The following is a 14,292-nucleotide window of genomic DNA, read 5'->3' as shown; positions in this document are numbered from 1 at the left end:
AAAGTTACAATACCCCCATTTTAAAAACTTTCAGTCTGATTAGATCTGCCGCCATCTTGTCTCACCTTCCAGATAGCCAGTCAATGGTGACCCTATGGTTTCCAAGTCAGAGGTGCATAACAGTAAGAGAAAGACTAAATATACTCCTACTGGCTTCATTGTTTAAGATGCCAAAGCAGGAAGCATTGCCAGCAGCTGAACAAGCAACTTGTGCTTCAACTCCTTTAGACAGCAATTAGAAAATGGACTTGCTATTGGTTCTCTAAAGCAGGTCTCTTCAAACCCCTTTTGATTAAATCCTTCTGTCACCACTTGCTGCTGTCAAATTGAGCTCTTGCTTGCTTCTGGAGTGTCACCCAAGTACAAGCAAAAACTTCTGTAGAAGCACTTTCCTTAACATGCGTTTCACAGCTATGAAATTTAGAAGCTACTGCAGGTATCCCATAAGCCTGTGTATTAGAGAGGTGAATGGGAAACAAACCCTACAAGAAGTAGTTTTCCGTCTTACAGGCAAGACTACTACATCATACTCTGAAACATTATCTTACTCTTTTAACAACAGAATACACACCTCTGCCTTGGAGCTTAAAGTTTGCCTAAATTTGAAAAAAAGGCCAAGAGAGCTAGGCCAGTGGCTGACACAGCACATCCTTTGAGGGATTAGGAATGGACTCAAGTCACACCATCAGAGCTGAATAATATGACATACTGCAGGAGAGATGTGCACAGGATTTGAGAAGGGAAGCTTCCTATTGAAACCCCAATCACCCTCTTGCTGGATGCTAATTCAGAAAGCAGCACTAGCTTCTGAAGAAACTTAAACAGCCTATTCCCTGCAACACAATAAGCAACATGACTAGCTATCCAGAGGAAACAGCTACAGATAATGGGACCTGTAAGACCTTGCCTAGTCCCAGTGCCTTTAGCGGAATGCCAGAGATTGTTAAACAGGGTCTCCTAATTGCATGCTTGGGAGTAAAAATAAAACAGTTACCCTTGGAGTTCAAGAAGGGTCACAACCCAAACTCACATGCCTTGATTCCATTGCCCTAGAAGTCTCTTTTTTCTAGTGGATTTCTGCAGAGAAATGATTTGCACAGCATTTTAAAAGGATCATCTCTTGGAGGAGGAATTGTTATGCTCTTGCAAGACACAAGAGATTATGAATTAATTACTTCCCAGTCAAATGTTTGAATGATACCTCAAAAGCTAAAGAGATATGCTGTTCACTTGCCACAGCATACAAGAATTACAGCAGGGGTTATTTATGGGGAGAAAGGAAAAGACAAAACAAGAATGACACATTCATGCAGCATCAGGACGAGACACAACTTTCTTTAATGGATTAGAATTACATAAACTAATATACCTGAAAAAATAAAGAAGGCGTCTTATGGTCAGTTAAAAGTAAACAGGATGCACGTACACCTACTATCACTCAACATCAATGTGTTGGCTGGAACAGGCAGTGAAGTGGCCATCCAGATTCACCCAGCAAGAAGCATTACAGTGTATTAAATACATGGAGGCAGGTTACTGTGCTACCTGCTAACAGTGATCTGCACTAAGAAGCATACATAAAAAATGCTCAAAACCAAAGAGGTAAGTAATCCAGTTTAAAAAAAAGACACCCCTCCCCCCCACACCCACACTTCCAAGGAAGGAAATTCACGTTTAACAGACAGCTTTAGAAGCATTCATATTCTAAGTCAGGAATTGGCAACCTATTGCCTGCAGGGTCATATCCAATCAACAGAACTATTAGATCCAGCCTGAGGAGCCCGTGGGGGCTTCAGCAGCACTCCAGCAAGAGAGAGCGTCAACCATGCTGCAGCCAGGTGGCAGGGAGTTTGCCCACACTGCAGCTGGGCAGTGCTGGCCCACACTTCAGACCTGAGGTGCATCATTCCAGATCACTACTAGAGAAAGCTGCCGGCCGCTAGTCTAAGTTTGTTGTACTTTTACTCACTGGATAAATGCAGGACAAGAGTGCTGGGCCAGGACAGGTTGCCACAATCTATTGTAAAATACCACAAACACACACACAAGCAGCAGCAAACAAGAAATGGATTGAGGACAATACACATGCAACAACTTGGCAACCAGGGAGAGTAAGCCCAGACCTCTTCTCCACTGTTCAAAGTGAAGGGTATCAACAAGTTTCACCAGGAACCAGCAGAAAATACCATGTTTTTGGATTCCTCAACAGCAGCAGGATATTAAAAAAAAAAAAACAAACAAAAAGGAAAGAAACTAGGAAATTCAAACTTGTGTGCTTGGGAACAGAACCCAGCAACCTTAGATGAGAAACTGAAATCACTTTCATGAGCTGAAAGAAAGAAGTGACCCACTTCAGATTGTATTTCCTTAAAGCATAACACCTAGGTCATGAGCCTCCTCAATTGTACTCAGGAATTTGTCACTTGCAGAAGACAAAACTAGGTTCCAATTGTCTCCTAGACTTAAAAGGAAATGCATTTGCTGGAGATGGAATAGGTGTCAACCCCTAGGGTGGGTCTCCAGACATCTAGTAGGTAGACAGAGAGTGGAATAAACAGGCTGGGACAAGCACTAAAAGAGGAACATTCAACAGCAACAACATTAGTAGTAGTAGTAGCAGTAGTAGTAAGTGACGCACCTGATTTCGAAGAGCCTGCTGCTGTGATGGTCGTTCCCTATGTACATGGCTGTCTCGGGTTATTGCAGATGCTCCAGAATCTACATGAACGGACCCCACTGGAGTAGGCTAGAAAATAAAGCGCCCGTTGTACACTGAAACCAATGCCATGGTTAGACTCCACTCCCCCCCCAGGCCTGCATAGTCTTTACCACAATATTAGCTCACATGCTGTGTAAAACCAGGAAAATTGAGGTAAAAAATATGGCATTAACACCAAGGGAGACGCTGTGAAATTTCTAGGGGACTCAAGGGCTTGCTGGACACTAGACCTGTTAACATCTCATGCAAAACTGGAAACTGTTATGCACATTAACCCTCACAGAAAGGTTACATTTGACCTAAATATGATAAACAGACTTGCATACAAGGATAGAATTGTATAGGGTTTTCTCCAGATCTCACAGTCTTCCTATTTTTAAAATTACATTAGCATAGAAACAGGATGTGTTAATTAAGGTTTCATCTGCTCTGTTCCCACCTAAAATCATAATCCTTGCCTGTAACATCATAATCTCCATAGCAACCACTGGTGTGTTGATAAGGAGTATGTGATAGAAAGTTTGCCTTGAAACAGGCTTTCTTCCAGTTGCTTTGGTAATAGAAAGGTAAATGAGGGGGGAAGTGATTTATAAAGGGAAAAACAGAATCCTTTTGAAAGGAAGCTACTGGTCGGTGCTAAGTAAACATAAGAAATGTCATATTAGCAAGAAAATAACTGGAGCAGAATGACACCACAGAGTAAGGGACAGGCTAGTTGCCTTGGGCACACAATGCCCTTTGCTTGGACAAATACTAGAATGACTTTTGTGTAGATGCACTTCTCAGATTTCCTGACAGGGCACAGGAGGTCTCTTGGTAAGGCTTCTTTGCAACAAAATTTAAAAGCACTGTATCAGGAACAGAGGTCGCAAAGTTCAGTTAGATATTGCCTGACCACTCACTAGGTTTCAGCTGCTAAGTGACGATTTTGAACAAGGGAGAATTGATAGCATCAATGCAAGAGAGATCAGAAATGCAGAATTTAACAGATCCAAGCCATGAGTGGTCCGCATTTCAGTCTTTCCCCTAGGACTCTGATCACAACAGCACTATGAAAGAGTGGGCAAGACTTCCTCTGGCCCAATCAGGTGGATTTACTTGTAAACTAGGATCTCTCATTGTTCTATGGATGGGAAAGATTTTTCTTGTTGCTAAAGCTTATTAGCATTTACATGAACCCTACTAAAAAGCTGCAATCTAATTATTGCTAACACATGGGTAGATGTAACTAGTTAGATTGTCACGGGACAAACAGGCCATGAAGGATAGAACCCTAAATGTATCCAGGCCTGTTTGAGAAGGATTTTGCTGGCAACATTAAATTTGAAAACCAGATTTGCCAAACAATTTAAGATACAGTAATTATTTGTGACTTCATGTACAATGAAGTGCTGCCACAGCACAAGCTTCCATAGATCATTTTAATATGCACATCATTGTGTTAAATATGCCAGCTGTTCCCCTGCTAGTGACCTCCATTGCCATATGGACAAAAATCATGCGAGACTGCCTCACTGCAGCATGGTCAGCATGAGAGAGTGCACACACACAAGAGAATAATGCACTATGCATTATTCAGGTGGTACCCAGGCATTGCACAGAACCTATGAATCTTGACACAAAATTAAGGAGGGACGAGTTAAAAGGGAATCAGGAAGGGGAAAGATCTTAATCAGCTCCAAGAGATGAAGAACATTCCCAACGCTTATTATTATGCCTAGTTTTTCCTGACAATATGCTGATGACAGGGATAGTGAGCCTATTTGATTTCTTAAAGAAAGTCACCTCACTACACAGAGATACACCCCCAAAACACCTTAACACAAGGTGTAGGATAACATTGTGTCAGCTGCTCCACTTTAAAGTTCCCATATGCACATTATTACCCATCAGTAGATGAAGGGTAAGATACCAACTTGCTTTATTTTCTATTTACCATGGAATAAAGAGCACGCAGACTGGTAGTTATTGAACAGCTACTGCACAATGAAACAGCCACCTGGTAGGGGGATGTAGTAAATTGTACATCCATAGCCTGAGGTGTTTCATTACAGTACATCACTCAAATCATCATCCAGACTGTTGGCTAGAATATTTAATCTTAACTACTTGGGAAATCATGGTCATTTTGAATAGTCCAAGGAACAATTCAGTAAAACTGCAATCCATGTGATGCATTGATGAAGAGACGATTTTACCTACAGACTGAACTGTTAAGCCTGGATGCACAGGTTACTTGCTGTACCTACCACTAGTGTGAAAGGAGTAAACTGCAGCAAGTGCAGCCAAGAATGCAGAGAGCTATTTTCTTAGAAAAACAGAATATGGGTGGGGGTTTTTTGCAAGCAACACTTACAATCGGCCTGCCAACCCAGTCATAAGCATAATCAAATGTGTAGCCTTTCTTTTCAAATAGGTCTGTGAAGATGTTTCGTAAATAATCGTAGTCCGGTCTTTCAAAGAAGTCTAATCGCCTGACATAACGAAGGTATGTAGCCATCTCCTCTGTTGAAAAAGGAGGGGAGGGAAGGGGAAAGAAACAGCATCAATATCCTTGTCCAGATAACAACAAAAAGCAGCACACAGCAAAATTGCTTCCTACCAACATCAGGTGTATGTGTGGATTAAACAATCTTGTTGTGTAAAGTGGGGATGACAAACTTTTGGAGGAGTTCGGCCCTCAAGAACCTCGATATGGCCTCCCCAGAACAGTGGGCAAATCTGGCTCTCCAGTCTTCAGCAGTAATGACAGGAAGTGTATCTTGAACATAATCACTGCTTGAGGCAAAGTACATACACAAGTTAAACCAGGGATATCAAACTCACCTTATGCTTTGAGCTGGATACACACTGCAGGGCTCCTTGCAGGGCAGCTATGCCCTGCAGCACATGGCCGCTGCTCTGGCTCTGGCCCAAGACATACAGCAGTGAAGGCAGGGAAAGCACAGTGGTGGTGGTAGCAACAGGCGAAGCAGCTTCAGGGTGACCGGGGTTGTATCAGTCTATGTTTGCACTGTCACCAATCATCACATCCCCTGGACCTATCAGGTTATGCAGGAGGGCCCCAAACTTCTAGTTGCTTACTTGTAGCTCAGCAGGTCAGAAAGAGCAACTCCACAAGCCACATCTGGCCTGCAGACCATACGCCTGACACCCCTACATTAATCAATATACACAAAAGCCTCACCGGCTCAAACATGTATGCAACGTCTTCTCCATACAAAAGGAAAAGGAGCAGTGCTAGTCTGATGCTAACAAAGGGGCCATGAAGCAGCTTGTTGTTTCCTCCCACTTAATATGCTAATAAATCATAGCTGTATTCCTTCAGACCTACAGGGCTTCCCAGAGAGCCACTCCGCAGTGTTCACTTACGCAAAAGAGATACAGTATCTGTTGAACGATGGAGTATAATCTCACCCCTCTTTCCCTTTGCAGAGCTGAGGCGTAGCCAGGTGCTCAGCCAGTATTAACTGTCACAGCTCTACTGAGCCATAATGATTTACGGAACTTGAAGATATGAACCTGCATATCAAACACAGGTCTCTGACAAGGTAGTGCACAGCAGTACTCACTACCTTACCAAGTCTGCCCATCTAATACCATGCTTTTTACTGTTTATTCCCACTTCAGTCTCTAGGGCATGCCCGAACCTCTCCCCAAAAATCTAGCAAGATATTCCTTCCATTACAAAGTCTTTCAATGTTTAATGAGTTCAGATTTTTATTCCAAAACAGACCCCACTTTAGATTTGACTTCTTTCAAAGGAACACACCATAAAAGTGCCTTGACTGCCTTACCCAATCCTACCTATTTTTTTTATCATAACATTTTAAATTGTATTCTATACTAATTATTTGAAACTGAAGTTTCCAACCTGCTTTAGACTCATGCTGTCCTCCTGGGAGGATTTCATTTTTAATTCAAGTACATAAACTCTATTGTATATACTTTCATTTAAATTTGTGATTTTTAAACAAATTCATCAAGACATTTTAAATCCCAACAGGATTAAGTCTATATGAGGTGATAGGCACGTAATTACTTCAAGCATCCTAAACAAAGCTCAGCAGTATTTCATCCAAGTCACTGCACTGCTGTTGCAGCTATCCCATAAGTGCTCCATGGGCACACAATCGGTTAATAGCTCTATTACCAGGGCGGGGTGGGGAGATTTATTCTATATTTATATTGCATTAGGATCAAGGAGGTCCAGTCACAGAGCAGGACCACATCGTGCTAGGTATAGGACAAAGAGAAAGATGTTCCTTGCCCAGTACACAGACACACACACAATGCCAAAGCATTGTTAATGTTAATGCAACATTAATGGGCTTCCTGACTGTCAAACTAAAGCAATGCAGCAGTAATGAAAATGTCAATATGCCCTCCTTGAGCCCAGCCAATGTACTGTACCTAGAAAGATGGCACTGTTTTATTAGGCATGACAAGCCATACCATCTTCAAAACAGAGGCTCAAGTCACATTCACAAACCTACTTCATGCCAGATAATTTTGATTACTAGACCCAGTTAACTGTTAATCCAGAGCTATGCAGAATTTTATCTGCACTGAGAAATTAGTTATGAGGAGAATCCATAACTTCAGTCTCTAGCCTCCTTTACTTTCATGCTGAGATTTTACCCATTTCAAGGTTTTGTCTGTCCAGTGCCTACCACAAAGCTTGACACTCTTAAGTATTACTGCAATACCAATGTAACGTCAGCATGGTTCAGGCATTTTGCCTCTAGGAAAAGCATAAATGCCTCTACTTGTTTAGTATTAAAATGATCACACCAGCTTCAAACAGCACATTCACCAAGGTAAAAGGGATAAGGAAAAAAGATGCAATTGCCTCTTGTTGCTGCTCCATGGCCATACATGCTACCCTTGTCAATAAGCAGCTCCCACTGTGTGCTCCCCTCAGTCCAGGGCACCATGTGTCACAGGAGCTCTGGGCCTCTAGAGAGAGAAGACAGATGAGGACACAAGGGAGCCACCTTGGAAAAGGTGGATTTGCCATCCAAATGCTGCTGGGAAGTTTCTGCTACTTCAGCCAATAGTAACTTCCTCCTCCTGCTACTCTTCATGGTGAGAAGACATCTGCCAGCAGACTTGTTCCTATGGGAGCTGTGGTGTTGACAGTCAAGTGAAAATGGCCTGGGATTTCCAATGCTTCCAAATCACACCTCTCAGTCCCAGCAAATCTCTATCAAAGGAGAGTCACCCTCTGGGGCTTCTCTTCTCCAGCAAGACTACGTGGGCTATTGTTCGGCTGCAGCGAGATTGTGTGTGACCAGCCTGAGTTAATACCATGTTGTACTATGATGGTATTATCCTCAAAACTATGTTCTTAGCTCACTGCACTCAGCTGACAAATTAGACACATAGGGCGTTGCAACAGGGCGCTCAGTTCTTTTACTGCTGCTGAGTTATCTGATCCAAACGAGAACGAAGTCCACTGAGCAGAAGCAGTCATTGTGAATGGGTGGTGCACTCTGGAAAGGCGGCCAGGAGGACCTGCCCTCTTCATTCCCCTTCAGAGGGGAAAGGCAGCAACACGGGGCATTCTGCAGCCATGTCAAAGTACAATCATAAAGTAGGACTGAAAGGGTCCTCAAGAGGTCATCTAATGCAACCCCCTGCTCGAGGCAGGATCATCTCCATCCAAACACTTATCTAACCTATTCCTAAAATTACACAGGCAATCCTGTCACACAGCTACAAGGCATACAGCCTCAAAACCCAAGGACACCCTAATCAGCCACAGGGAAAGCAGGAGTACAAGAGCACTGTCAAGGGTGAAAAGTTACAATATACTTGGGAGATCCAAGGAAGAAAGAAAACCCCCTGCAGTCCCTACCAATCTGACTGTGGGGTAAAATTCTTTCCTGATCTAAAAGTCAAAGGAAAACTAGTGTAAAGCAAGGACTGAAGAGTAACGCTGAGTTACAAGTGACAGGTATCTGCCATCTACCGGAGCACAGGAACAGAAACAGCATTCAAACACGTTCCGACAGAGCAGGTCTAAATGTTCGTGGCTATCATCAGATGGTTTGTCCAGTTCCCAGCGGGCAGGTTATACAGACAAATGTAACAATCACAGCAGGGGAGTTACCTGGAAAGTTCTCACAGAGAACTTCAACTGGCGTGTTTCTCTTTGTGTCCCCAATCTTCTGATACCTCTCTTTTAAAGTGTCAGCCTGTGGGGCACAAACAGGAAACATAACTGTTGAGAGAAAAATCCAACAACAGGATACTGTAGGGAAAACAGCATTTTGTATATGGCATCTTGAGAACATAAAATCAGGAGAGGATATCCCTCCCCCACCTTTGAAGACACAAAATATGAAGAATAGTTCCTTCTGTATTAGCAATGCAACTCTCTTGCTGTAAGCAAAGGATATCCAGTGATACCATTAAACAAACTAAGACTTAAAAGGAAAGAGCTGCTTAAGTGTGACAGTATAATGCTCAAGTCTCTCCAACACATTCTCTTATCACTTTAAAAACAAGCTACAAGACAGGGATATTAGCCCCTAACCTCAATATATTAAATGCTCCTGCACAGCCCTATAAAGTAAAAATGCTGTTAGCCTCGTTAGGCATCAGATTCAGTTTTCACAGAACTTTTTACACTGAAATGAATTGTCCCCAGCTTCACACTTCTCTGCTGTCTAGACAACATTGACTAGACAGCTGGTTGTCAGGAAAAATGAAGTAGCGTGCACTCATGATTTCCTGAACACATCCCTCTGGAAGCAGCGAATGCCACTTCAGGCACTACCTTAGTAACAAAAGATGCTCAGGCTGCATTTCAGGGCCTCTCCTCAGAACCAGCAGTTTCTCAGGAATTATTTAAAATGCTTTTTCTGAACAACTGCTGTTAAAGGTTTCTACCTTTGACAGCACAAAAAGTTTTCCTTAAGATTTTAAGTGCCGAGGGAAAAACAAGTCTCAGCTGCAGAAATCTGAAAACATGAAAACAGAAGTAACACTTCACATTATTTCCAGTGAAATCAAAGAATACACACATTTGTGGCCTGCAGGAAAAGGAATAGAGGAAGGCAGAAAGACCACTCCTCCCCATTTCCTTGAAAAGTACAGGTCTTCCATCTGAGGCAACTTCTCATCATTTAACATCTCATCTGCATAGCACAAAACCCTTCTGGGCTAGAACAGGTTTTCTCCAATAGATGTATTTAGCACATACCCAGTGAAGTCATGCCGAAGTTACCTAATGTTTTACAAACTAGTAAGCTTGGCATTTCTAAAGATAAAGACAGATGTCAAGCTATGTCTGGAGAAATCACCACCCTCCTCTATCTAGCAAGTCAATTCACTTATTGATTCTAAACTACTGAAATGCTCAAGTCAAATCATAGATCTCCTGTCACATACCCATTCTTCAGGCGTATAGCTATTGATCTGGGGCAAGCCAGTAATCAAAGATGCTAAAAATTGTTCACAATTCCTCCCAAAAGTAACATGCATCTACACAGTAGTACACAAAACACCACTTGGCTGCCAAACTGCTCATTCCTCTGAGTTTACTGCCCCAACCATTACAACATGCCTCCCCACTCTGAACCAGTTAGTCCAGTTAGTCCAAGGCAGTGCTTCTCAACCAGCATGCCATGGCAGCCTGGGGTGCCTTGAGGTACCATGGGATGTCCTGCAATGTTGGCACCATTAGGTATACGAACATGAGTCACAAGATAAACCCAGAGATTTCAAATAGAAACCCATAGTGTCAAAACCATTCTGATCTGTTATGGTCCAAGTCATTTACAACACAACTACCCTATTATTTTTCTGTTATCATATAAGGAATGAAGACTACGAGCTGGCATTGTCTAAGAGGTGCCTTTAGTCGAATGAGAGATGCCTCAAGTCTAAAAAAGTTGAGTACCATTGCTCTAAGATGCCATCCTGCCCTGCCTTCTGCCCACTCTCAAGGGAAGGAATTTGCAGGATTTGTATTTGCAAAATATCTTAAGCAGTTTGAAAGCAATTCAGCCTCTAAGTGACTGTTGCCAACGCTTCCTCATGTTTAGACAAAAGTATTATGAATATCTTAATACACCTGGCATTTCTTCATTAAGCTGAATACAGCTGAACATCTGAGCCTCCGAGAGTAATCAGTTTTAAATTCTGAGACAAAAAAAGGAAGTTTAGTATTCTAGATCATACCAAAATGATATAATGGAGATTGCAGACAATGACAAAAGTCAGACAGATCCTAAAAAAGAAGGACTGAAATATTAGTATTGTGCAGAAATAAATGCACTATATGAAAATTCACTGATTTATTGTCAAGGCAATTGTTACAAATTTAGATGGCAAGGAAACAAATACCAACCTATTAAGCACTAACAAATTTAACAACAATCACTGTTAATGGCAAGTACAGAAGAACAACTAAACATTTGTGTTGCTTCATTATTTCTAAAGCTTTATGTTTTCTGCATTTTGACATGCATTCAATACTGGATTTTTACTGCCCTTTTTCGCACTGAGGGCTCTTTGGAGAACTACAGTGGGAAAGAAAGATCTGAAGACACATAAGTGAACTGCAGTTCTCCCAAACCCCAAATAAAAGAGGCGGCAGCATTATTCAAATCAGGAGTTTGCACTGTTTTTAGAATGCCTATCCAAAATACATTTTATCTAACCAACGCCTTACACCAAACCCACCATCATCATACCTCAGAGCCCAACTTGAACTGCAAACTTAAAAACAGTAGTACACAGGGTTTAGCAAAACATCTCCTCGTAGCTGAGGTTCACAGTACAAAAATCACTGGGCATCCAGTCTTTCACAAGGTCTCCCCAGCAGAAACACTAGATAGTCTCAATATTTCTTGAGCGAGACATACGCATACATAGTGCTGATGATGACGATGATGGCGGCAACAAAAACCACTTCCACCACCATCCCGCACCACTGAGACTCCTTATTTCCATCATAAATAATGCATCAAGGGCCACAACATATTTCTCTTTCTGATGAACTTCCAGTTCAAGAATTAAAGGGAGTAAGAAAAATAATGCAAATGCAATATTACTGTTTTATGATTAGGAACCACCAAAAGCCAAAATTAAAACCTCCAGCTTCTGGTAGTGGAATAAACACTTCTTTAAAGCCTTACTCAAAACACGCACTTGAAGAGGTTGTTAAAGCTCCCAAAAGTTGTGATTTGAGAAGTACAATCCTGGCATCCCAAAGACCTTTAAAAAATGCTGGGGTTTTCTCTCAAAAACAGACAACTCATTTCAGTATAGTGCTGGTAGGCATCTTAAGCAGGCCATATCCAGTTCAAGTGTACCCTCTCCAAAATCAGGACCACAACCAAGGTTAATACATCACTGCACAAACACCAGTAAGCGTTACTGAAAAGGTAGAGTCTGTTAACTGATGCACAGAACCAGCCACATTATTCTAGTTCACAAGCCTTCCCCCCCCAAAACCAGAAATAGCACAGCCACCTCAATGCAGCACAGGAAATGGGCAGTACTGGGACAACAGTATTCTTTCTGTGCTGCTAAATTCAGCAGCTTTACAGAACACCGCTAAAGCAGTCTGGGGCCTCAAGAGGCTTTAGTTGTTAGAAGAAGAAACATGCAAGTCAGGTCATTTCTTTGGTACAACCATATGAATTTACAGAATGTGTAAACCAGCAGTTCCCAAAAGGGGTCGTAACATCAGCCAACAGGGTCACAGTAAGTGTGCTCCCAGAGATTTCTGCGCCCACAGCACGGTACAGGGCTGCAGCCAACTCTGGGCAGGAACCGCCTCTGCAGCCCAGTGGGAGGGAATGCTGCAGCTTCAACCTTTGCAAGATGGTTGACATTAGGACCATAGGAAAGTAGCTGGAAGGAACCTCACAAGGTCATCTAGTCCAGCCTCCTCCTCAAGCAGGATCATCCCCAACTAACCCATGCCAGCCAAGTGTCTGTCCAGCCCGCTCTTGAAAACCTCCAAGAATGGAGATTTCCCCAACTTCTCTAGGCAGCCTGTTCCAAAGTTTGACCACTCAGTCAGGAAGTTCCTTCTACTCTCCAACTTGTATTTACTCTACTGCAGCTTGAGGCCACTACTCCTAGTCCTGTCCTCTACAGCCACAGAGAAAAACCTATTCTCCATCCTCTCTCCAACTGCCTTTCAGGTATTTGAAGACTATTATCAGATCCCCTTCAGTCGTCTCTTCTCCAGACTTTAATAACCCTACTTCTTTGAGGCTTTTGTCAGAAGTCTTGCCTCCCAGGTCCCTAATCATTTTTGCTGCTCTGCACTGGACTCTCTCTAGACTGTCCACATCCTTCTTGAATTGAGGGGCCCAAAACTGGACAAAAGTGCTCCAGCAAAGTAACACAGCTTCTGTTACGCAAACACAAAGGAAATCACCACAAAACAATATCCAAATGTGATGTAGGTGAGTTAGTGTTGCAACTAGACCTGTTCTATAGAGTAATATTGCAAGGAGGGCTCCATATTTGTCTCTCAGTAGGGTTACTTCAAAAAAAAGCTCAAGTTCCTGGTTTAGGAAATAACTGTCCTAATTAACAGAGTCAATTCAAACTGGAACCACCATACAAAGAAAGGTTCATTTTGGCTCAAAATCTCCACTTTTGAAAAGGGCCACCGTATGGCCCTAGCTGACTATGTGAATGCCAACCATCTTGACTGGGATTTCATGGACGCAAGGGAAGGTAGATTTTTCCCCAAAACTACAATTCAGTTACCAATTTTGTTCACTGCCAATTCCAACTTTCTATAGCAATACTGGCTGTGCTGCACTACTAGAAGTGAAAGCATTACACTCAGCTGTCAGATCTGACACTAAATACATGCAGTTCAGAGGAAGACACCACCATTTTTATGAAGTCATTTAGTCAGGGTGGGGCATGTGCCACCTCAGCAACCAGTCAGAAACCAGGGAGGGGCCCCCCCATGGCTGATCGTGCCAGCCAGGAGGCGGCCACAGTGCTCCCACTCCCTGGCCAGCGCTTGCAGGGGGGTCACCGGCACTCAAACCTGCCCCCCCACCTGTCACCTAAGCAGAGTGCACGACCTGACAGGGGGTGCACCAGCGGTCTCAGAGAATGCACATGCACCCCTTATGCATCACCGTGCGCACACTGACAATTTGAAGTCTAGTCCCTTTTTAAAACAAAAGAGCTTAAAATCTAGGTTTCAAACACTGTCTTTGAACTGCCCTGTTGATTTCTGGTAGCTTTGAATTAAATTTTCCTACTTTACACTTTTTTCCCCCCACCTTTTCTTCAAAAGACTCACCAACAATTGGAGAAAGTGCTTGTATACAATATGCACCAAGTAAATAAACTGGAAAAGGAAGAAGTTGTTTGCTACTAACATTTTTCTAGGGTGTTGCCTCTGCATAGTCACACACTCCTCTTTTCCTTCATCCATGGGTCAAAAAGAGGACTAACAGCTGGAGACTGCACTTCCCAAGAGGAATACGCAGAAGAACTGCATCTTTTCCCTAGTCCTTCAAAGGTAGTAGCTAAGGAGAGAGTTTGTGAGAGAAGGCAGTAGGAAGTGTGCAAATAAG

General features: G+C 42.7%; 1 protein-coding gene across 5 annotated transcripts in view; it reads right to left on the bottom strand.

Moving 5' to 3' along the window:
* Nucleotides 1–14,292, bottom strand: part of CSNK1G1 (casein kinase 1 gamma 1) — a 137,417-nt gene that overhangs the window by 24,406 nt on the left and 98,719 nt on the right. For 3 of the 5 annotated variants that reach the window (XM_019533231.1, XM_019533232.1, XM_019533233.1), the window contains exons 8-10: nucleotides 8,835–8,919; nucleotides 5,076–5,224; nucleotides 2,639–2,746 (exon numbers count right to left, since the gene is read on the bottom strand). In XM_019533231.1, the coding sequence (XP_019388776.1) occupies nucleotides 2,639–2,746; nucleotides 5,076–5,224; nucleotides 8,835–8,919 (342 nt within the window). Of the gene's footprint in view, nucleotides 1–994; nucleotides 1,078–2,638; nucleotides 2,747–5,075; nucleotides 5,225–8,834; nucleotides 8,920–14,292 lie in introns of all 5 variants that reach the window. The other 2 variants (XM_019533235.1, XM_019533234.1) reach the window with 2 other exon arrangements.

Source organism: Crocodylus porosus, unplaced genomic scaffold (genome assembly GCF_001723895.1).
Source record: "Crocodylus porosus isolate Cpor-Errol unplaced genomic scaffold, CroPor_comp1, whole genome shotgun sequence".
NCBI classification, from domain to species: domain Eukaryota; kingdom Metazoa; phylum Chordata; order Crocodylia; family Crocodylidae; genus Crocodylus; species Crocodylus porosus.
Note: the sequence above shows the minus strand (reverse complement) of the source record. Positions and strands in the feature narration are given on the sequence as shown.